Source organism: Scomber scombrus, chromosome 16 (assembly GCF_963691925.1).
Source record: "Scomber scombrus chromosome 16, fScoSco1.1, whole genome shotgun sequence".
In the NCBI taxonomy this organism is placed as follows: domain Eukaryota; kingdom Metazoa; phylum Chordata; class Actinopteri; order Scombriformes; family Scombridae; genus Scomber; species Scomber scombrus.
In genome coordinates, this window is record NC_084985.1 from 3,645,718 (window position 1) to 3,670,485 (window position 24,768).

A 24,768-nucleotide genomic window follows, 5' to 3' on the forward strand; every position below is an offset into this window, starting at 1 on the left:
TCAGTGCAGTTCAGGCTGAAGATGCAGCAGTTTATTACTGTCAGAGTGGCCACTATCCCAACAGTCAGTGGGTGTTCACACAGTGAAAAAGCGTCGTACAAAAACCTCCCTCAGTCAGACTGAACTGAAACTGAACTGACTGCTGCAGCTGGAAGCTACTGCAGAGACTGATACAGTTCACTGAACACACACACAGATATGATCCTATAACATATTATAGATAATTTTCATAATTATTTTTCAAGATTGTTCTCATTGATACAAACACAATCACATCTTTCAGACTGTGACTTTGTGACTTTTTTATATGGGTTTGTTTCTGCTGATCTACACATTTATCACCACTGAACCATCACAACAGACACACTGCACTCACAAAATGAATCCTACTAATACAACATGACATTAAACCAGTGATATTATGGTATTAACTGGTTACATGAGGATGAGACATCTCAGTAGATTGTCATGGTTGGTTTAATGTCTTTAATTTCCTTCTTTACTATTTTCCAACAGATGTCCTCAGACTTTTTTAGTGAAGGCTGGACTGTGTGGGAGAGGGCTTATTTTGAGTTGGACTTTTTTAGAAAGACTGAAGTATTACTTTAGCAGACTTTATTAGTTGGTCTTTTCTCTGTCTTCCAGTCTGTCTGTGTGTGTTGTGAGTGTGTCTGTCTCTGTTCAGCTTTTCCCTCCACACTTTCCCTGCACACCTGCCCTGCATCATGTTCATCAGCCCTGCTCTGCTCCCAGTGTCTTTCCCAGCCAATAACTCCCAGCCTGCATTTGTGTCCAGTCACCTGTTCCCCATTCCCTCATTAGTTCAGACAAAATTCAGCATTGTGTTTTATCCAGTCAGCTAGTTTTCTCTTGTTTTCAATCCTTTAAAAAAATACCATCATTTGTGTGTAAAATGATGACTGTTATGACCCTCTAAAGGAGATCATTATAAAGAAGGCCACACATAATGAACGACTCAAAAGTGTCAAACATTCAACCAATTTATTAAGAAAATAACCAACAACTTGTGAAATACTAATGGGTCGGCCAAACTGAACAATAAAAAAAAGACACACAGACCATTCCACAAAGGGTCAAATGATCTGGGCTCTCCCCTCCAACCTAAATCCACAAGGACACTAAAACTCAGAAAACAGGACTACCAGACCCACAAAACAGACAGAATACTAACAAAGGTAAATAACTAAAACATGGTAAAAACAACACAAACTGCCGCTGCCAGTGCTGGGAAGTGGAGGAGAGCATGAGCCAAATTTCTCCCCCTCTATATGGATCCTTCCTCAATCAGACTGGATCAGGACTTAGGAGAAAACACAGAACATTATAAAAGGAAATTCATACAATACCAATCCTATCCAGCAGGGGGGAGTATGTAATAGTGACATGAAATGATAAAATCCATCTGAAATTCTCTAGAGACAAATTCAGTGTTTGAAGACTCATTTAACACAGTAACATGTGACAGCAAATATTAGTGTAACAATATGTTTGGACACATTATTTGATGAATAGATCTTTATCATCTACAAACAGTATCAACATTACAGCAAGCAAAAAATGTTACACTTGAAAACGTGATGATTCTGTAAATCAGTCAGAGCATTTCCATAGAGAGCCACTTTGCATCAGCAGCACCATGCTCCAGTGCTCTGAGAGAGTTTATAGTCCTGAGAGTTGAACACTGGATGACTGACAGCTGTCCTTCATGACAACAGAAGCCACAGAAATCCTCCTCATCAAAAACATGACTTTGATCTCCGTCCTCATCTGGACTCTCCTCTGCTGCTGCTTCACAGGTAAAGTCCAGAGAATCAAACTCCTCTCCTCTATGAACATCCATCCCTCTGAAATGAAGCCCACAAAACCATGATGCTGCTTTATGTTTTTGTCTCTGTATCCTCAGAGTCCAGAGGCCAGCACATAGTGACTCAGCCTGCAGCAGTGAGATCTACTCTGGGTGGATCTGCAACTATCAGCTGTAGAGTCAGTCAGAATGTTTATGGTGGGACCTACTTACACTGGTACCAACAGAGAGATGGAGAAACTCCTAAACTGCTCATTTACATTACTAAAACTCTAGCATCAGGGATTCCTGGTCGTTTTACAGGCAGTGGATCAAACTCTGACTTCACTCTGACCATCAGTGGAGTTCAGGCTGAAGATGCAGCAGTTTATTACTGTCAGAGTGTCCACTATCCCAACAGTCAGTGGGTGTTCACACAGTGAAAAAGCGTCGTACAAAAACCTCCCTCAGTCAGACTGAACAGAAACAGAACTCACTGCTGCAGCTGGAAGCTACTGTAGAGACTGATACAGTTCACTGAACAAACACACATTTAGCTGCTCCTTGAAGTTGTCCACAGTGTAGAGCTGTAAACGTGATTACATGTGTGTTTAATTTAATTATTACATGAATTGTGGGCCTGTAAAAGTCACCAATACAGGTGGGACATGAGAATTTTTCAGGACCGTGTTAAAGACCAGACAATGACACTGTGGACCTCTTATAAATGATCCAGGGAAGTAAAACACAAATGAAAATGAAGTTATAACAGTTTACATGGACGAAATAAATGTGTGAATGACCATTTTCATCTTAGCTTGAGGTACATGGATCTAAGTTAAATAACAAATCACAATTAGAAAGAAACAGAAGTCAATCAAACACTTCACATATTGGTAAAGAGTAATATTAGTTCAGAAGGGACTCCTACATTACTGATGGTAGATTTAAAAGATGATGAAATAGAAACATCTGAAAACGTTAATAAGAAGGAAGAAAATGCATCAGCGTCTCAGACATATGCTCAGACTGATAACTCAATAAAATTAGCTTGATGATATCTGATTATACATCTCTAAACCTTCATCCTCCCTTTTTTCAGTCCTTACTGTGATACGGCAATTTAAATATCTACACTCTCTTCCATCTTAAGTGTAGAAACACAATTAATATGAAGTTTTTAAATTAAAATAGATCCCCTTGATAAACTAAATTATAGAATAACTATTATTCTCATCTACAGTCTTATTCAATAACCTTATTAAATATATTTACAGGTATGAACTCCTTTATCTGACCCTTCCTCTCAAGACACATTCAATAGATTTGCCAAACACACTTTCTCAAACAAAATCAACTTTCTGTACCTGCTTGATTGAAGCCAAATACAGTTCTGTGCCTCATGTTTTTATCTTTCATTCATACTCCATTATGTCTCCAATTGTTTAAATAGTCAAAGCTTTTTTGGGGGAAACAGCATGATATGTTGAGGACAGCTCCAGTTGACTGACTCTGTGTGTTTGCATATCTGTCCTGCCTCTCTGCTCCCAGCCGTTAAGAGGCCTGTGTTGATCAGTGGCTGTCCAGACCTTTCAGAGCCACTGACACACAGCCAGCACAATGATGATGTCACTGACTCTACTGCTGGGCACCCTGGGGCTCCTTGTTCAGGGTGAGACTCTCTGCTGAAAACTTGGCTTCAGGATACAACCAGGTTCACCACAATGATGTTCTGCTGTGATGGAGAAACACTGAAACCAGCAGCATTTACCTTCTTCCATCTATTCTCCATGTTAAAGAAATGATACTCTTCTGTTTTCATGTTGATCATCTTTCTCCAAGCTGAATTTGTCACAATAAGCCTTCTCCTCTTTTTCATGTTTTCCAGGTTCATCAGGAGAAATCATCCTGACTCAGTCTCCTGGATCTCACTCTGCTGCTCCAGGACAGTCTGTCTCCATCAGATGTAAAGCCAGTTCAAGTATGGGTACCTACCTTCACTGGTATCTTCAGAAACCTGGAGAAGCTCCTAAACTCCTGATTTATTTAGCTACAAGCCTTCAATCTGGAGTTTCAGATCGTTTTAGTGGAAGTGGATCTGGAACTGATTTCACTCTGACCATCAGTAGAGTTCAAGCTGAAGATTCAGGAGATTACTACTGTCAGCAGGGTGGTTACAGCTGGCCGTTCACACAGTGATACAACGTCGTACAAAAACCTCCCTCAGCTGGAGAGGAACTGATCTGACTCAACAACTGCACTCAGACCAAAAACAACAGGGGTTTGACATAAAAGACATCACATATTACAGCAACAATTATATAATTATACTTTTAGTTATTCAAAGTAAGTATAGTTTTAAAGATTATATTGTTGATTTAAAAAAGAAATTATTTTAGTGTTAGACTTTATGTAGATAAACACTGCCTAAACATCTCAATGCCCTTTTGCACTAACATTCCCATTATTTAATGCTTCTCTTTGGGCATTAGCTAGTAACAATCCAATCTCCCTTTTTGCCTCCGTCATGTAAGAAATTATGTAACTAACACACGCATAAGCGTCAATAACAAATTGGATGTCCAAATTAACCTTCCAACATTTTTTTTTTTGTTTGTTTTTTGTAAGGATTTTTTTCAGGCATAGACACCTTTATTAACAGTAGAGAGACAGAAAATCATGACAGAGAGAGGGGGATGTGACATTCAACAAAGGTCCTCCGGCCAGGATTCGTACCAGTGTCCGCTGCGTATGTGGCATGCACCCTAACCACTCAACCACCTGCGCACCATACCTTCCAACATTTTATTAGTTTCTTGCTACACTGCTTTAGCCAAACTTCATTAACCTGCCTTTTTAAAACTATTTGTGTATTTCTAGCTAAATGTTCATATGCAGCCTCAAAAGTACAAAAGTACAAACATACAAATTCAATCTGTCAATAACCGTAGAGACAGAAGATGCCTCATCACCACTTCTGTTCTTTTTCTTCATCATGTTTGTTGATATGGCTAGTATATAAAGTTCTTTATATCAGAGTCAAATAAAAGTTCAAAATGAATAAATATTTTCTGATATGTTTTTAAAATTACAGTGAAGTGAAACTGACAGCTAATAATGATGACAATAAAAACTGCAAAAATCAATGATTGGATAAACACATCTTTATTTTCTTGAAATATTGAAATCACTGAGCAAGAAACATCACTACTGCAACATTTAAAGAGAGAGAGAGGGGAAAAAACAAGAGAGTAGCAGAGATCAGAGTGAGAGCAGTAGCAGAGTAAAACCAGTAGCAGAGTCCCAGTGAGTCAGATCAGGACTGGGGACACTGGTCTCTCCTCAGTGTCTCTGACAGAGCCTTACAGCCCTCGGTGGCCTCACAGGTCACAGAGCCCACCTTCCTCCACTGGTCTGCAGTGAGCCTCAGGGTGCTGCTCCAGCTGTAGAGGCCGTCCTTCTGCAGCACCGCGGGGCTCCTGCTCTGCTCCCAGTTGCTGCTGCTGCCGTCCACCTTCCAGGCCAGACTCCAGTCTGAGGGGAAGCCCTTGTTGGCCAGACATATGAGTGTGGCCTTGCCCTGCTTCAGCTCCTCACTGGAGGGGGGCAGCACCGTCAGGGTGGGACGGACATCACCTAGGAGACAAAAGTCACATTAGAGGACAGGGACCACACAACTGTCAGTAAAACAGCAGACAGTTAGACACCGTTACTGTGTGAGAGTGGATTTTCCCCTTTAAGGAGTTTGTGTCAGATGTCTTTTCTGCTCCACCAGTCACTCACTCACACATTGTTTCACTTCCCTTAAAGAAACCTCTCATGCAGATCAGCAAAGAAAGACTCATCGTACTATTTGACCTGAAATATATCAAACTACACTGCAAATAAAACAAGAACATTTCATCACTTTCTTCTCAAAATTAGTAAACATTTTAACAAAGCGTTACATTACAACACTCACTGGAAACATAACCAAACACAGAAGATGAACTGACCACCAGCTGATTTCAAACATCACTTAGCAAACTGTTCAAATGACTTCAAACTAAACAATGTAGAGATCGTATATTTCGCACATTTTCAAACACCATTTCTATCATCACTGTGCTCAATTTTATTTGAACAAATTATTTTTGAACTGAGAGTAAAAATCGTAATCTTAAAATTAAAAATGACTCTTAGATAATGATTTTAAAATGAATCTAAATCTTCATCTTTTCTACACGTCAAGTTATTAAATTTCAGTATGACGGGAATGTGAATAGAAAAGTTTAGTGAAGCTGCTCTGAGTTATCCTCCATGATAAAGGAGGAGAAATACAAACAAGAATATTAAAAGTCCCATTAATAAAAATTATATTTTTTATCTGCTGTAAGCATTCAGACACTTAATTTTTAACATAACTTTACAATATTATATTTAGTATTTGAACAGAAACTTACTTCCAACATCCAGTCTGGTTCCTCCACCAAAAGTCAACCACAGTGATACAAACTCATTGAGTCGTCGTACAAAAACCTCTCACTGTAGAGAGACACGGCTCTCTGACTTTGACACACTGAACTAAAACTACAAGCTCTCAAAATGCAGCTTCACTATGATATTTTTATATAATATATTTATCTTCTGAATTAATGTTTTATTTTCCTTACAGTAAGTTTCTGAGTTTTAAATTTAAAAGCCAAGTTTGTCACTATCTGCAATTTAAAAAAATTACATTCTCACATGATGTGGACTAAAATCAAGGAAATAAAATAAAAATAACTCCTGAAATTACAAATATTTTAAACATTTGACTTACTTCCAACATCCAGTCTGGTTCCTCCACCAAAAGTCAACCACAGTGATACAAACTCATTGAGTCGTCGTACAAAAACCTCTCACTGTAGAGAGACACGGCTCTCTGACTTTGACACAAACAAACTCATTAAAATTAGACTCTTGTTTGTAACATTTTAAAGATAATTTTAAAACTGCAATGTGCAAGTGCTGCAAATTTCATGATTGTGTCACTTTGTTTAATAGATATTAATTTTAAATTCAATTGATTTTTTTTGGTGGTAATACATTTAAATATAACAAATTATATTCTTAAAAAAGCTGTCAATTCAGATGAAGCCTAAACAGCATTCAATGAATCACCAACACACCCTAATCAATATTTATTTATTTCATTATCCTTTATTTTACCTCAAAATACCACTGAGGAGGGATCTTCATTTACAACAGTGTCGAGACCAACAACAACGCATGAACAATATCAGGTAGCAAAATAAAATAAAATATAATAATGAATGAATGCAAGTAGATAAGATAAGAATACGGTAAAGGTAAAAAAAACATTTGCAGTCAATAAAGACAAGGTCTGAGATAAGGCCTTTGAACAGCTGTAATGGTTCTAACTAATAGCGCAACAACCCTATTCTGTGATCGAGTACCAATATCATGTGACTTCAGGGTGAATAGCTGTAGTAAAGTTTCATATATAATGTTATTTTGGTAAAGAGTACAGCAGTGGGTACTGTAGGGATCATTAGGTATAAACCTTCAGGCTGAGTGGTACACAGCATCCAGTGAATTCAATGTAGAAACAGCTGCTTTACCATAAATTACATCCCTATAATCCAAAACAGATAAAAATAGTGATTTGACCATTATTTTTCTGTGGAGAATAGGGAAGCTATTTTTATTTCTATACGAAAAACCAAGTATTGTTCTCAGTTTACCAATAAGTGTGTTAATGTGACGTTTAAAATTGAGATAATTAACTAGCCAGATGACAAGATATTTATACTGGGGCACTTTCTCTATGCATGTGACATTAGCAGAAACAATATTGCGGGATTCAGTGAGAGTATTCTTAGTGAACAGCATCCATGTAGTTTTGTATGTGTTTATCACTAACTTATTTCTATGTTAATGAAGTTGAAGTGAAACAAATGAGGGTTTCAGATGTTCAAAGGATGACTAAGGAGTGGTTGAAGTACAATATTAAACTGTGTCAACAATGTGAGTTGGAAAAGAGCTGTTATTTTTCTTTTCAAAATGTACTTGGATCATGACAGGAGCTGGTGAAAGAATGTAAGTAGTAGCCATATTTACCATTTTTTAGTGCAGCAGTATAGCGAATCCTAAGTTACCTGAAAAGAAGTGGGAGGGGGTTTTGAACCGCCTAGCTTGAGCCCAAGCTCTGTTTCTAGATATAAAAAGCTCAGCTAAGTCAGCCGTAAGTCATGGGCTACATCGAGCTTTTACTCTTACTTTCTTAAAGTGAACATGTTTATCAACAATGCATATTCAGATCAATTGATTGATCCATTAATTAAACAGCATCATCAGAGTAATCCAAGTCCACGTTGGAGTCAGTCAGAGCATTTCCATAGAGAGCCACTTTGCATCAGCAGCACCATGCTCCAGTGCTCTGGGAGAGTTTATAGTCCTGAGAGTTGAACACTGGATGACTGACAGCTGTCCTTCATGACAACAGAAGCCACAGAAACCCTCCTCATCAAAAACATGACTTTGATCTCCGTCCTCATCTGGACTCTCCTCTGCTGCTGCTTCACAGGTAAAGTCCAGAGAATCAAACTCCTCTCCTCTATGAACAACCTTCCCTCTGAAATGAAGCCCACAAAACCATGATGCTGCTTTATGTTTTTGTCTCTGTATCCTCAGAGTCCAGAGGCCAGTACACAGTCACTCAGTCTGCAGCAGTGAGATCTACTCTGGGAGGATCTGCAACCATCAGCTGTAGAGTTAGTCAGAATGTTTATAAGGGGTACTGGTTACACTGGTACAAACAGAGAGATGGAGAAACTCCTAAACCGCTCATAACCTATGCTACCACTCGAGTATCAGGCATTCCAGGTCGTTTTACAGGCAGTGGATCAAACTCTGACTTCACTCTGACCATCAGTGGAGTTCACGCCGAAGATGCAGCAGTTTATTACTGCAAGAGTTATCACTATCCTAACTATCAGTGGGTCTACACACAGTGAAAAAGCGTCGTACAAAAACCTCCCTCACTCAGACTGAACAGAAACTGAACTGACTGCTGCAGCTGGAAGCTACTGCAGAGACTGATACAGTTCACTGAACACACACACACAGATATGTTCCTATAACATATTATAGATAATATTCATAATTATTTTTCATGATTGTTCTCATTAATACAAACACAGTCACAACTTTCAGACTGTGACTTCTTTCTGCTGATCTACACATTTATGACCACTGAACCATCACAACAGACAGACTGCAGTCACAAAATGAATCATACTAATACAACATGACATTAAACCAGTGATATTATGGTATTAACTGGTTACATGAGGATGAGACATTTCAGTAGATTGTCATGGTTGGTTCAGTGTCTTTACTTTCCTTCCTTACTATTTTCCAACAGATGTCCTCAGACTTTTTTAGTGAAGGCTTGACTGTGTGGGAGAGGGCTTATTTTGAGTTGGACTTTTTTAGAAAGACTGAAGTATTACTTTAGCAGACTTTATTAGTTGGTCTTTTCTCTGTCTTCCAGTCTGTGTTTGTTGTGAGTGTGTCTGTCTCTGTTCAGCTTTTCCCTCCACACTTTCCCTGCACACCTGCCCTGCATCATGTTCATCAGCCCTGCTCTGCTCCCAGTGTCTTTCCCAGCCAATCACTCCCAGCCTGCACTTGTGTCTAGTCACCTGTTCCCCTTTCCCTCATTAGTTCAGACAGCATTCAGCATTGTGTTTTATCCAGTCAGCTAGTTTTCTCTCCTTTTCAATCCTTTAAAAAATACCATCATTTCTGTGTAAAATGATGACTGTTACGACCTTCTAAAGGAGGTCATTATAAAGAAGGCCAAACATAATGAAAAAGTCAAAAGTGTCAAACATTCAACCAATTTATTAAGAAAGTAACCAACAACTTATAACAGAAACTGATGGGTCGGCCAAACTGAACAAAAAAAAGAGAAGATACATAGACCAGTCCACAAAGGGTCAAATGATCTGGGCTCTCCCCTCCAACCTAAATCCACAAACACACTAAAATTCAGAAAACACAACTACCAGACCCACCGAACAAACAGAAAACTAACAAAGGTAAAGAACTAAAACATGGTTAAAAAAACACAAACTGCTGCTGCCAGTGCTGGGAAGTGGAAGAGAGCATGAGTCAAATGTCTCCCCCTCTATATCGATCCTTACACAATCAGACTGGATCAGGACTTAAGAGAAAACACAGAACATTATAAAAGGAGATTCATGCAATACCAATCCTATCCAGCAGGGGGGGAGTATGTAATAGTGACATTAAATGATAAAATCCTTCTGAACTTCTCTCGAGACAAATTCAGTGTCTGAAGACTCATTTAACACAGTAACATGTGACAGCAGATATTAGTGTAACAATATTTTTTTTGGACACATTATTTGATGAATAGATCTTTATCATTTACAGACGGTATCAACATTTCAGCAAGCAATAAAAATAAAACATTGAAAACGTGATGATTCTGATAATCAGTCAGAGCATTTCCATAGAGAGCCACTTTGCATCAGCAGCACCATGCTCCAGTGCTCTGGGAGAGTTTATAGTCCTGAGAGTTGAACACTGGATGACTGACAGCTGTCCTTCATGACAACAGAAGCCACAGAAATCCTCCTCATCAAAAACATGACTTTGATCTCCGTCCTCATCTGGACTCTCCTCTGCTGCTGCTTCACAGGTAAAGTCCAGAGAATCAAACTCTTCTCCTCTATGAACATCCGTCCCTCTGAAATGAAGCCCACAAAACCATGATGCTGCTTTATGTTTTTGTCTCTGTATCCTCAGAGTCCAGAGGCCAGTACACATTGACTCAGCCTGCAGCAGTGAGATCTGATCTGGGAGGATCTGCAACCATCAGCTGTAGAGTCAGTCAGGATGTTTATAGTGATTGGTTAGCCTGGTACCAACAGAGAGATGGAGAATTTCCTAAACTTCTCATTTACTCTACTACCACTCGAGCATCAGGGATTCCAGTTCGTTTTACAGGCAGTGGATCAAAGTCTGACTTCACTCTGACCATCAGTGGAGTTCAGGCTGAAGATGCAGCAGTTTATTACTGTCAGAGTGGCCACTATCCCAACAGTCAGTATGTGTTCACACAGTGAAAAAGCGTCGTACAAAAACCTCCCTCACTCAGATTGAACAGAAACTGAACTTACTGCTGCAGCTGGAAGCTACTGCAGAGACTGATACAGTTCACTGAACACACACACACACACACACACACACACACACACACACACACACACACACACACACACACACACACACACACACACACACACACACACACACACACACACACACACACACACACACACACACACACACACACACACACACACACACACACACACACTTTTCAGATTAAGCATTTAGAAAAGCATATATTTATCACCATGTTTAACTGATAATAATTACAATATTTCTCATGATCGGTCTCACAGTGGTACAAACACAGTCACAACTTTGTACTGATGACCTGATAGAAACTGAAGGAACAAAATATAGTTACATTGCAGTAAATGAAAGAAAAATGCAAAACTTGTATTTGTTATTATATTAAAATGTATTAAATGTGATGTAAAGTTTTACATTGAGAACATCAGATTACATAATGCTTGAAATACACTTCTGTATTTCAGTAGGAGCTTCCTGTCTCTGCTCCTCCATCCACATGCTGTGATACAGAACAATATAGTACAGAGCAGGACAGAGAGGACACATGTGAAGGACACCATGTAGCACAGACTCACTGCTTCTGTTCAAATATTCTCAGTTCATCTTTAACTTTGCACATCTTTTTTCTTTTAAATACCATAGTTTATGTGTAAAATGATGACTGTTATGCCCCTTTAAAGGAGCTCATTACAAAGAAGGCCAAACATAATAAAAAAAGTCTAGAGTGCCAAACATTCAACCAGTGTATTAAGAAAGTAAATAACAACTTCAAACAAAAACTGATGGGTCGGATGAACTGAACAAAAAGAAGGGAAGACACACAGATCAGTCCACAAAGGGATGTAGGATTTGAAAAAATATAAATGTTGAAATATTCTCATTGCCTTCATCATGTAAGGAATCATGTAAACAACACATGCATAAGTGTCAATAACAAATTGCATGTCCAAATTAACCTTCAACATTTTAATTGTTTTTTTTGTTTTTTAGTGGCTTGCTACTCTGATTTAGCCAAACTTCATTAACCTGCCTTTTTAAAACTATTTGTGTATTTCTAGCTAAATGTTCATATGCAGCCTCAAAATTACAAAAGTACAAAAGGACTTAACAATATAAAAAGAAAGAAAAATTATTTTAGTGTTGGACTTTGTTATGTAGATAAACACTGCCTAAACATCTCAATGCCCTTTTGCACTAACATTCCCATCATTTAATGCTTCTCTTTGGGCATTAGCTAGCAACAATCCAATCTCCCTTTTTGCCTTTGTCATGTAAGATATTATGTAACCAACACACGCAAACGCGTCAATAACAAATTGGATGTCCAAATTAACCTTCCAACATTTTTTTTTTTTTTTTTTTGTAAGGATTTTCTTCAGTTATAGACACCTTTATTAACAGTAGAGAGACAGAAAATCATGAAAGAGAGAGGGGGATGTGACATTCAACAATGGTCTTCGGGCCAGGTTTCGTACCAGGGTCTGCTGCGTATGCGGCATGCACCCTAACCACTCAACCACCTGCACACCATACCTTCCAACATTTTATTAGTTGCTTGCTACACTAATTTAGCCAAACTTCATTAACCTGCCTTTTTAAAACTATCTGTGTATTTCTAGCTAAATGTTCATATGCAGCCTCAAAAGTACAAAAGTACAAACATACAAATTTTGTCAATAATGCATTGAGACAAATGATTTGATTAATATGTCTTTATTGTTTTAACATACAGAGAATATCAGCATTATTGAAGCAAAAAAAGAAAGACACTTGAGACATGTGAAGATTGTGAAGAGAGAAATAGACAGAAAGAGAGAGAGAGATTTAAAGACATCAGAGTGAGAGCAGTAGCAGAGTAAAACCAGTAGCAGAGTCCCAGTGAGTCAGATCAGGACTGGGGACACTGGTCTCTCCTCAGTGTCTCTGACAGAGCCTTACAGCCCTCGGTGGCCTCACAGGTCACAGAGCCCACCTTCCTCCACTGGTCTGCAGTGAGCCTCAGGGTGCTGCTCCAGCTGTAGAGGCCGTCCTTCTGCAGCACCGCGGGGCTCCTGCTCTGCTCCCAGTTGCTGCTGCTGCCGTCCACCTTCCAGGCCAGACTCCAGTCTGAGGGGAAGCCCTTGTCGGCCAGACATATAAGCGTGGCCTTGCCCTGGTCCAGCTCCTCACTGGAGGGGGGCAGAACCGTCAGGGTGGGACGGGCATCACCTAGGAGACACCAATCACATTAGAGGACAGGGACCACACAACTGTCAGTAAAACAGCAGACAGTTAGACACCGTTACTGTGTGAGAGTGGATTTTCCCCTTTAAGGAGTTTGTGTCAGATGTCTTTTCTGCTCCACCAGTCGCTCACTCACACATTGCTTCACTTCCCTTAAAGAAACCTCTCATGCAGATCAGCACAGAAAGACTCATCGTACTGTTTGACCTGAAATATATCAAACTACACTGCAAATAAAACAAGAACATGTCGTAACTTTCTTCTCAAAATCATCAAACATTTTAACAAAGCCTTACATTACAACACTCACTGGAAACTTCACCAAACACAGAAGATGAACTGACCACCAGCTGATTTCAAACATCACTTAGCAAACCGTTCAAATTACTTCAACCTAAAATAACCAATGTATAGATCGTATATTTCGCACATTTTAAAACACCATTTTTAAAATCACTCTGCTCAATTTTATTTGAACAAATTATTTTTGAACTGAGAGTAAAAATCATAATCTTAAATAAAAAATGACTCTTAGATAATGATTTTAAAATGAATCTAAAATTTTAAACGATGTTTTATTTCCTGAATTTATGTCTCAATTTCTTTACAATGAGTTTTTGAGTTTTGAATGCAAAAGTGGTCTTTGTCTCTAAGTGCAAATTATTTACTAAAAATAATTTTATATTAAAGTGAACATGAAAAAACAGAATCATGAAGATAAAATAACTCCTGAAATGATAAATAATATAAACATTTGACTTACTTCCAACATCCAGTCTGGTTCCTCCACCGAACGTGAACCACAGTGATACAAACTCATTGAGTCGTCGTACAAAAACCTCTCACTGTAGAGAGACACGGCTCTCTGACTTTGACACAAACAAACTCACTAAGATTAGACTCTTGTTTTTAACATTTTTAATGTAATTTTTTTTAAAGAAATTGACAAATATAATGATTGCGTCGTTTTATTTCACATAAATACATTTTTAATTCAATTTATAATATTTTTTCTGCTAACATGTTTAAGTATAATGAATTATATCCTTAAAAAAAAGCTGTCAATTAACATGAAGTCCAAACCACATTAAATGAATCACTGACAAATCCTAATCAATATTCTGATCAATTGATTGATCCATTGATTAAACAGCATCATCAGAGTAATCCAAGTCCCTGTTGGAGTCAGTCACAGCATTTCCATAGAGAGCCACTTTGCATCAGCAGCACCATGCTCCAGTGCTCTGGGAGAGTTTATAGTCCTGAGAGTTGAACACTGGATGACTGATAGCTGTCCTTCATGACAACAGAAGCCACAGAAATCCTCCTCATCAAAAACATGACTTTGATCTCCGTCCTCATCTGGACTCTCCTCTGCTGCTGCTTCACAGGTAAAGTCCCGAGAATCAAACTCCTCTCCTCTATGAACAACCGTCCCTCTGAAATGAAGCCCACAAAACCATGATGCTGCTTTATGTTTTTGTCTCTGTATCCTCAGAGTCCAGAGGCCAGATCACAGTGACTCAGTCTGCAGCAGTGAGATCTACTCTGGGAGGATCTGCAACCATCAGCTGTAGAGTCAGTCAGGATGTTTATAATGGTAACTACTTAGCCTGGTACCAACAGAGAGATGGAGAATTTCCTAAACTTCTCATTTACTATACTACCACTCGAGCATCAGGGATTCCAGGTCGTTTTACAGGGAGTGGATCAAAGTCTGACTTCACTCTGACCATCAGTGGAGTTCAGGCTGAAGATGCAGCAGTATATTACTGTCAGAGTTATCACAGTGTACCAGTGTTCACACAGTGAAAAAGCGTCGTACAAAAACCTCCCTCAGTCAGACTGAACAGAAACTGAACTGACTGCTGCAGCTGGAAGCTACTGCAGAGACTGATACAGTTCACTGAACACACACACATTTAGCTGCTCCATGAAGTTGTCCACAGTGTAGAGCTGTAAAAGGGATTACATGTGTGTTTAATTTAATTATTAAATGAATTGTGGGCCTTTTAAAAGTCACCAATACAGGTGGGACATGAGAACTTTTTCAGGACAGTGTTAAAGACAATGACACTGTGGACCTCTTATAAATGATGCAGGGATGTGAAATACAGATGAAAATGAAGTTATAACAGTTTACAAAGAAGAAATAAATGTGTGAATGATCATCTTCATCTTAGCTTGAGGTACATGGATCTAAGTAAATAAATCACAAATAGAAAGAAACAAAAGTCAATCAAACACTTCACATGTTGATAAAAAAGTGATATTAGCTCAGAAGAGACTCCTACATTACTGATGGTAGATTTAAAAGATGATGAAATAGAAACATCTGAAAACTTTAATAAGAAGGAATAAAATGCATCAGAGTCTCAGACATCTGCTCAGACTGATACCTCCATAAAATTAGCTTGATGATATCTGATTATACATCTCTAAACCTTCATCCTCCCTTCTTTCAGTTCTTACAGCATACAATACAGCAATTTAAATGTCGACACTCTCTACCATCTTAAGTGTAGAAAGAAGTAAATTTAACATTTTACCCAATTAAAATGAAGTTTTTAAATTAAAATAGATCCTCTTAATAAACTAAATTAAAGAAAATCTATTGTTCTCATCTACAGACATAATACATATCCTTATTAAATATATTTACAGGTATGAACTCCTTTATCCGACCCTTCCTCTCAAGAGACATTCAATAGATTTTAGTAGATTTAGCAGATAATCTCCCAAAAGTGTTGTTGACGTTCTCATTTTGGGCCTTTTTTCTAAATGCTTGTTTTAAAAAAAATAAATGAATAAACACACATTTTCTTTAACAGAATCAACTTTCTGTACCTGCTTGATTGAAGCCAAATACAGTTCTGTGCCTCATGTTTTTATCTTTCATTCATACTCCATTATGTCTCCAATTGTTTAAATAGTCAAAGCTTTTTTGGGGGAAACAGCATGATATGTTGAGGACAGCTCCAGTTGACTGACTCTGTGTGTTTGCATATCTGTCCTGCCTCTCTGCTCCCAGCCGTTAAGAGGCCAGTGTTGATCAGTGGCTGTCCAGACCTTTCAGAGCCACTGACACGCCGCCAGCACAATGATGATGTCACTGACTCTACTGCTGGGCACCCTGGGGCTCCTTGTTCAGGGTGAGACTCTCTGCTGAAAACTTGGCTTCAGGATGCAACCAGGTTCACCACAATGATGTTCTGCTGTGATGGAGAAACACTGAAACAAGCAGCATTTACTTTCTTCCATCTATTCTCCATGTTAAAGAATTGATACTCTTCTGTTTTCATGTTGATCATCTTTCTCCAAGCTGGATTTGTCTCAATAAGCCTTCTCCTCTTTTTCATGGTTTCCAGGTTCATCAGGAGACATCATCCTGACTCAGTCTCCTGGATCTCACTCTGCTGTTCCAGGACAGACTGTCTCCATCGGATGTAAAGCCAGTTCAAGTATGGGTACCTACCTTCACTGGTATCTTCAGAAACCTGGAGAAGCTCCTAAACTCCTGATTTATTATGCTACAAGCCGTCAGTCTGGAGTTTCAGATCGTTTTAGTGGAAGTGGATCTGGGACTGATTTCACTCTGACCATCAGTAGAGTTCAAGCTGAAGATTCAGGAGATTACTACTGTCAGCAGGGTGGTTACAGCTGGCCGTTCACACAGTGATACAACGTCGTACAAAAACCTCCCTCAGCTGGAGAGGAACTGATCTGACTCAACAGCTGCACTCAGACCAAAAACAACAGAGGTTTGATATGAAAGACATCAATTATTACAGCAATAATTATATAATTATACTTTTAGTTGTCTAAAGTCAGTATAAATGTTCAGATTATTTTGTTGATACAGTGTCAGAACAAGATCACTGTGTTAGGGTGAGTCTTACTCAGAGTCAGAATCAAACAAAGATGAAGAATTTAATGTTTAATCTTCATGAAAAAGGTTGTGTAATAAAAGTTAAATTATGCTTCATAGGACAGCATTTACAGTTTAGTTTATTTGCTTTTCAGGTTTTAAAATATTTTGCTATATAACACATTATTATTAACAGACCAGTTAAAGGAAATGAACAATAACACTATTTGTTAAGTATTGAAAGATTGAACATGTTCAACATCAGAGGTGAACAAAACCAAAGACTTTCATCTCTTAATAACTGATCATTTAATTGATTAATTTCACAGTAACAAAACATTACATTTTACAACTCTTCAGTAAATGAAAAATCCATTAATTGTATTGTTTAATCTAATACAGTATCACATTATTTGGTTGTTTTGTTCTTAGACTGAGTTTCCTTTGTGCAACAAATCTCTTAAAGTCAACATGAACCATGTTTGATTGTCAGATTTCTTCTACATCCACTCGGTTACATATATCTGTAACAATAGAACTGAAGTGAGAGTTTGTATAGGCAGAGGACATTTTTAGATGAGGAAAACAGAATATTTTAAAGCATTATTCACAACAAAAGAAAAACAAATGAAGAGCAGATAGTCTGATACCAGTGAACGAACATGTAGAAAGAGGAAGAGGAGAAAAACAGCAGTGGAAATATACACAGCATGAAACTGGAAGCAGACTGATCAGAAATCGTGTGGTGTCTGTACAGTTTGAAGTAAAAAGAGACACTGCAAACATGTGGTGTAAATACCATAGACTGGATATAAGAAATGGACGTAACATCCGTGACGTCACCCATTTTGTTTATGGATTGCTGATCGGAAGCCAATAGTATCGGATCTGAGCAGCGCCATCTTGAAAATTTCAGGTGCATGCTGGGAAAAATAAAAACACAGATTGTACTTATATGGGCATCAGGAGGGGCATGAGGCGCCCTCCTGAACCTGTGAACCAATCAACCTGTCAATCACGACGTAGCCACGCCCTAATGCATACCCTGCTTTATCGTCACATATAAAATCAGGGAGGCCAAAATGTCCCAAATGAACATCATACTGCATTGAAGAAGGCTTTAAACTAGCGATTGAGACCATAAACACATTTTGAAAACGTTTACTGAGGTTAGAAATCAAGTGAGAAGTTGGTGAATTCTCCATTGACTTGTATAGAGACGGAAGTCCTTTTGACACCAGAAACGGTCGCCCCCTGGTGGCCTTTTGATAGAATGCAGTTTTAAGTTACTTCAGCGTTGGCCTCATGTCAGAGGACCGGAACTCCCCGCCTGGTAAATACAGACTCTCAGACCCAGTTATATGAATCAGCCTTTATTATCCAGCAGCACATCAATACAGCATTGCACCAGTCAATCCCACAATCTGTCTACAAGCTTCCTGTCTCTGCTCCTCCATCTTACTGATGTAATACAGAACAATATACAGAACAATATAGCCCAGAGAGGAAAAATATGACACATGTGAAGGACATCATGAAGGAAGGACTCATTGTTTTTGTTAAAATTTTCTCCTTTCATCCTCTCACACTATCTCCTGCCTGCGTTATGTCAGACTGCATTGACAGACCTATAAGATGTGACCTGCATTATATAATCCCATCATTTATTTGTAAAATCATCAAAACTATTAATTCTGGTTAATGTGACCCTGAGACAAACTCATTCTCTGTAGATTTATTTGTTCTTCTCTGAATAAAAAAAGGTAGTTATGATGTAAGTTATTATTGTAATAAAATGCATTGAGACAAATGATTTGATTAATATGTCTTTATTGTTTTAACATACAGAGAATATTAGCATTATTGAAGCAAAAAAAAAAAAGACACTTGAGAAATGTGATGATTGTGAAGAGAGAAATCGACAGAAAGAGAAAGAGAGATTTAAACACATCAGAGTGAGAGCAGTAGCAGAGTAAAACAAGTTGCGGAGTCCCAGTGAGTCAGATCAGGACTGGGGACACTGGTCTCTCCTCAGTGTCTCTGAGAGTGGAGTCTGGGAGCCCTGGGTGGCCTCACAGGTCACAGAGCCCACCTTCCTCCACTGGTCTGCAGTGAGCCTCAGGGTGCTGCTCCAGCTGTAGAGGCCGTCCTTCTGCAGCACCGCGGGGCTCCTGCTCTGCTCCAAGCTGCTGCTGCTGCTGCCGTCCACCTTCCAGGCCAGACTCCAGTCTGAGGGGAAGCCCTTGTTGGCCAGACATATAAGCGTGGCCTTGCCCTGCTTCAGCTCCTGGTCCAGCTCCTCACTCGAGGGGGGTAGCACTGTCAGGGTGGGACGGACATCACCTAGGAGACACCAATCACATTAGAGGACAGGGACCACACAACTGTCAGTAAAACAGCAGACAGTTAGACAACGGTACTGTGTGAGAGTGGATTTTCCCCTTTAAGGAGTTTGTGTCAGATGTCTTTTCTGCTCCACCAGTCACTCACTCACACATTGTTTCACTTCCCTTTAAGAAACCTCTCATGCAGATCAGCACAGAAAGACTCATCGTACTGTTTGACCTGAAATATATCAAACTACACTACAAATAAAACAAGAACATTTCGTAACTTTCTTCTCAAAATCATCAAACATTTGAACAAAGCGTTCCATTACAACACTCACTGGAAACATCACCAAACACAGAAGATGAACTGACCACCAGCTGATTTCAAACATCACTTAGCAAACTGTTCAAATGACTTCAAACTAAACAATGTAGAGATTGTAAATTTTGCACATTTTCAAACACCATTTCTATCATCACTCTGCTCAATTTTATTTGAACAAATAATTTTTGAACTGAGAGTAAAAATCGTAATCTTAAAATTAAAAATGACTCTTAGATAATGATTTTAGAATGAATCTAAATGTTCATCTTTTCTACACGTCAAGTTATTAAATTTCAGTATGACGGGAATGTGAATAGAAATGTTTAGTGAAGCTGCTCTGAGTTATCCTCCATGATAAAGGAGGAGAAATACAACATGAATATTAAAAGTGCCGTTAATAAAAATGATATTTTTATCTACTGTAAGCATTCAGACACTTAGTTTTAAACATAACTTTACAATATTATATTTAGTATTTGAACAGAAACTTACTTCCAACATCCAGTCTGGTTCCTCCACCAAAAGTCGACCACAGTGATACAAACTCATTGAGTCGTCGTACAAAAACCTCTCACTGTAGAGAGACACGGCTCTCTGACTTTGACACAAACAAACTCACTAAAATAAGACTCTTGTTTTTAACATTTTTAATGTAATTTTTTTTAAAGAAATTGACAAATATAATGATTGCGTCGTTTTATTTCAGGTAAATACATTTTTAATTCAATTTATATTATTTTTTCTGCTAACATGTTTAAGTATAATGAATTATATCCTTAAAAAAAGCTGTCAATTAACATGAAGTCCAAACCACATTAAATGAATCACTGACAAATCCTAATCAATATTCTGATCAATTGATTGATCCATTGATTAAACAGCATCATCAGAGTAATCCAAGTCCCTGTTGGAGTCAGTCAGAGCATTTCCATAGAGAGCCACTTTGCATCAGCAGCACCATGCTCCAGTGCTCTGGGAGAGTTTATAGTCCTGAGAGTTGAACACTGGATGACTGACAGCTGTCCTTCATGAAAACAGAAGCCACAGAAATCTTCCTCATCAAAAACATGACTACGATATCCGTCCTCATCTGGACTCTCCTCTGCTGCTGCTTCACAGGTAAAGTCCAGAGAATCAAACTCCTTTCCTCTATGAACATCCGTCCCTCTGAAATGAATCCCACAAAACCATGATGCTGCTTTATGTTTTTGTCTCTGTATCCTCAGAGTCCAGAGGTCAGATCACAGTGACTCAGCCTGCAGCAGTGAGATCTACTCTGGGAGGACCTGCAACCATCAGCTGTAAGACCAGTCAGAATGTTTATAATTCAAACAGTTTAGCCTGGTACCAACAGAGAGATGGAGAAACTCCTAAACTTCTCATTTACTATACTACCACTCAAGCATCAGGTATTCCAGGTCGTTTTACAGGCAGTGGATCAAACTCTGACTTCACTCTGACCATCAGTGGAGTTCAGGCTGAAGATGCAGCAGTTTATTACTGTCAGAGTTTCCACTATCCCAACAGTCAGTATGTGTTCACACAGTGAAAAAGCGTCGTACAAAAACCTCCCTCAGTCAGACTGAACAGAAACTGAACTGACTGCTGCAGCTGGAAGCTACTGCAGAGACTGATACAGTTCATTGAACACACACACACAGATATGATCCTATAACATATTATAGATAATATTCATAATTATTTTTCATGATTGTTCTCATTGATACAAACACAGTCACAACTTTCGGACTGTGACTTTTTTATGTGGGTTCGTTTCTGCTGATCTACACATTTATCACCACTGAACCATCAAAACAGACAGACTGCACTCATAAAAGAAATCCTCCTAATACAACATGACATTAAACCAGTGATATTATGGTATTAACTGGTTAGATGAGGTTGAGACATCTCAGTAGATTGTCATGGTTGGTTCAGTGTCTTTACTTTCCTTCCTTACTATTTTCCAACAGATGTCCTCAGACTTTTTTAGTGAAGGCTTGACTGTGTGGGAGAGGTCTTATTTTGAGTTGGACTTTTATAGAAAGACTGAAGTATTACTTTAGCAGACTTTATTAGTTGGTCCTTTCTCTGTCTTCCAATCTGTCTGTGTCGGTGTGAGTGTCTCTGTTCAGCTTTTCCCTCCACACTTTCCCTGCACACCTGCCCTGCATCATGTTCATCAGCCCTGCTCTGCTCCCAGTGTCTTTCCCAGCCAATCACTCCCAGCCTGCACTTCTGTCCAGTCACCTGTTCCCCATTCCCTCATTAGTTCAGACATCATTCAGCATTGTGTTTTATCCAGTCAGGTAGTTTTCTCTCCTTTTCAATCCTTTAAAAAATACCAAATTTTGTGTGTAAAATGATGACTGTCATGACCCTCTAAAGGAGGTCATTATAAAGAAGGCCAAACATAATGCAAAAGTCAAAAGTGTCAAACATTCAACCAATTTATTAAGAAAGTAACCAACAACTTATAATAAAAACTGATGGGTCGGCCAAACTGAACAAAAAGAAGAGAAGACACACAGACCAGTCCACAAAGGGTCAAAGGATATGGGCTCTCCCCTCCAACCTAAATCCACAAAGACACTAAAACTCAGAAAACAGTACTACCAGACCCACCGAACAGACAGAAAACTAAGAAATGTAAAAAACTAAAACATGGTTAAAAAAACACAAACTGCTGCTGCCAATGCTGAGAAGTGGAAGAGAGCATGAGCCACATTTCTCCCTCTATATCAATTATTCCTCAATCAGACTGAATTAGGATTTAGGAGAAAACACAGAACATTATAAAAGGAAATGCATGCAATACCAATCCTATCCAGCAAGGGTAGTATGTAATAGTGACATGAAATGATAAAATCTCTCCGAACTTCTCTAGAGACAAATTCAGTGTCTGAAGACTCATTTAACACAGTAACATGTGACAGCAGATATTAGTGTAACAATATGTTTGGACACATTATTTGATGAACAGATCTTTATCATTTACAGACGGTATTAACATTACAGCAAGCAATAAAAATAAATCATTGAAAACGTGATGATTCTGTATATCAGTCAGAGCATTTCCATAGAGAGCCACTTTGCATCAGCAGCACCATGCTCCAGTGCTCTGGGAGAGTTTATAGTCCTGAGAGTTGAACACTGGATGACTGACAGCTGTCCTTCATGACAACAGAAGCCACAGAAATCCTCCTCATCAAAAACATGACTTTGATCTCCGTCCTCATCTGGACTCTCCTCTGCTGCTGCTTCACAGGTAAAGTCCAGAGAATCAAACTCCTCTCCTCTATGAACATCCGTCCCTCTGAAAGGAAGCCCACAAAACCATGATGCTGCTTTATGTTTTTGTCTCTGTATCCTCAGAGTCCAGAGGCCAGTACACAGTGACTCAGCCTGCAGCAGTGAGATCTGCTCTGGGAGGATCTGCACCCATCAGCTGTAGAGTCAGTCAGAATGTTTATAATGGTAACCACTTTGCCTGGTACCAACAGAGAGATGGAGAAACTCCTAAACTGCTCATTAAGTATGTTAATCAGCGGATATCAGGGATTTCAGGTCGTTTTACAGGCAGTGGATCAAACTCTGACTTCACTCTGACCATCAGTGGAGTTCAGGCTGAAGATGCAGCAGTTTATTACTGTCAAAGTCTCCACTATCCCAACAGTCAGTGGGTGTTCACACAGTGAAAAAGCGTCGTACAAAAACCTCCCTCAGTCAGACTGAACAGAAACTGAACTGACTGCTGCAGCTGGAAGCTACTGCAGAGACTGATACAATTCACTGAACACACACACACACACACACACACACACACACACACACACACACACACACACACACACACACACACACACACACACACACACACACACACACACACACACACACACACACACACACACACACACACACACACACACACACACACACACACACACACACACTTGTAGTTCCTCTTTCAAGTTGTCCACAGTGTAGAGCTCTAAAAGTGATCAAATTTGTGTTGAATTGAATATGAAATTAATTGTGGGCCTTTAAAAGTCACCAATTTAAAATTTAAAGGATGTGGTCAACTGCCAGACAATGAAATTGTGGACCACTTATAAATGATGCAGGGATGTGAAATAAAGATGAAAATGAATGTATAAGAGTTTACATTGAAGAAATATATGTGTCAATGATCATCTTCATCTTAGCTTGAGGTACATTGGTCTAAGTTTAATAACAAATCACAATTAGAAAGAAACAGAAGTCAATCAAACACTTCACATGTTGGTAAAGAGTAATATCAGTTCAGAAGGGACTCCTACGTTACTGATGGTAGATTTAAAAGATGATGAAATAGAAACATCTGAAAACTTTAATAAGAAGGAAAAAATGCATCAGCGTCTCAGACATATGCTCAGACTGATACCTCCATAAAATTAGCTTGATGATATCTGATTATACATCTCTAAACCTTCATCCTCCCTTCTTTCAGTCGTTACTGTGATACATCAACTTAAATGTCTACACTCTCTTCCATCTTAAGTGTAGAAAGAAGTAAATTGAAGATTTTACCCAATTGAAATTATTCCCTTGATGAACTAAATTAAAGAATAACTATTGTTCTCACCTACAGTCTAAATCAATATCCTTATTAAATACATTTACAGGTATGAACTCCTTTATCCGACCCTTCCTCTCAAGAGACATTCAATAGATTTTAGTAGATTTAGCAGATAATCTCCCAAATCTCATTTTAGTCCTTTTTTTTCTTAATGCCTGTTTAAAAAAATAAATTAAAACCAAACAAACATTTTCTCAAACAGAAACAACTTTCTGTACCTGCTTGATTGAAACCAAATACAGTTCTGTGCCTCATGTTTTTATCTTTCGTTCATACTCCATTATGTCTCTAGTTGTTAAAATAGTCAAAGCTTTTTTGGGGGAAACAACATGATATGTTGAGGACAGCTCCAGTTGACTGACTCTGTATGTTTGCATATCT

At 38.7% G+C, this 24,768-nt stretch overlaps 1 pseudogene and 6 gene segments (V, D, J or C); 6 read left to right on the top strand and 1 right to left on the bottom strand.

The window, feature by feature from the left end:
- Nucleotides 1-1,765: 1,765 nt before the first annotated feature.
- On the top strand, nt 1,766-5,692 carry LOC133996869 (immunoglobulin kappa light chain-like; annotated as a pseudogene).
- A 2,628-nt stretch (nt 5,693-8,320) lies between these two features.
- Nucleotides 8,321-8,802, top strand: LOC133996870 (Ig kappa chain V region K-25-like). The segment is given in 2 exon segments: nt 8,321-8,372; nt 8,480-8,802. Coding segments are annotated over 2 exon segments (375 nt in total).
- A 5,780-nt stretch (nt 8,803-14,582) lies between these two features.
- Nucleotides 14,583-15,055, top strand: LOC133996626 (Ig kappa chain V region 3381-like). The segment is given in 2 exon segments: nt 14,583-14,634; nt 14,742-15,055. Coding segments are annotated over 2 exon segments (366 nt in total).
- A 1,288-nt stretch (nt 15,056-16,343) lies between these two features.
- Nucleotides 16,344-16,922, top strand: LOC133996627 (immunoglobulin kappa variable 2-29-like). The segment is given in 2 exon segments: nt 16,344-16,395; nt 16,612-16,922. Coding segments are annotated over 2 exon segments (363 nt in total).
- A 2,145-nt stretch (nt 16,923-19,067) lies between these two features.
- Nucleotides 19,068-20,292, bottom strand: LOC133996632 (Ig kappa-b4 chain C region-like; the record flags this gene model as incomplete). The annotated part of the segment is given in 2 exon segments: nt 19,068-19,454; nt 20,259-20,292. Coding segments are annotated over 2 exon segments (372 nt in total), but the record flags the coding sequence as incomplete, so codon positions are not given.
- A 541-nt stretch (nt 20,293-20,833) lies between these two features.
- LOC133996872 (Ig kappa chain V region 3381-like) lies at nt 20,834-21,315 on the top strand. The segment is given in 2 exon segments: nt 20,834-20,885; nt 20,993-21,315. Coding segments are annotated over 2 exon segments (375 nt in total).
- Nucleotides 21,316-22,982: 1,667 nt separating this feature from the next.
- LOC133996873 (Ig kappa chain V region 120-like) lies at nt 22,983-23,464 on the top strand. The segment is given in 2 exon segments: nt 22,983-23,034; nt 23,142-23,464. Coding segments are annotated over 2 exon segments (375 nt in total).
- The last annotated feature ends 1,304 nt before the right edge of the window (nt 23,465-24,768 follow it).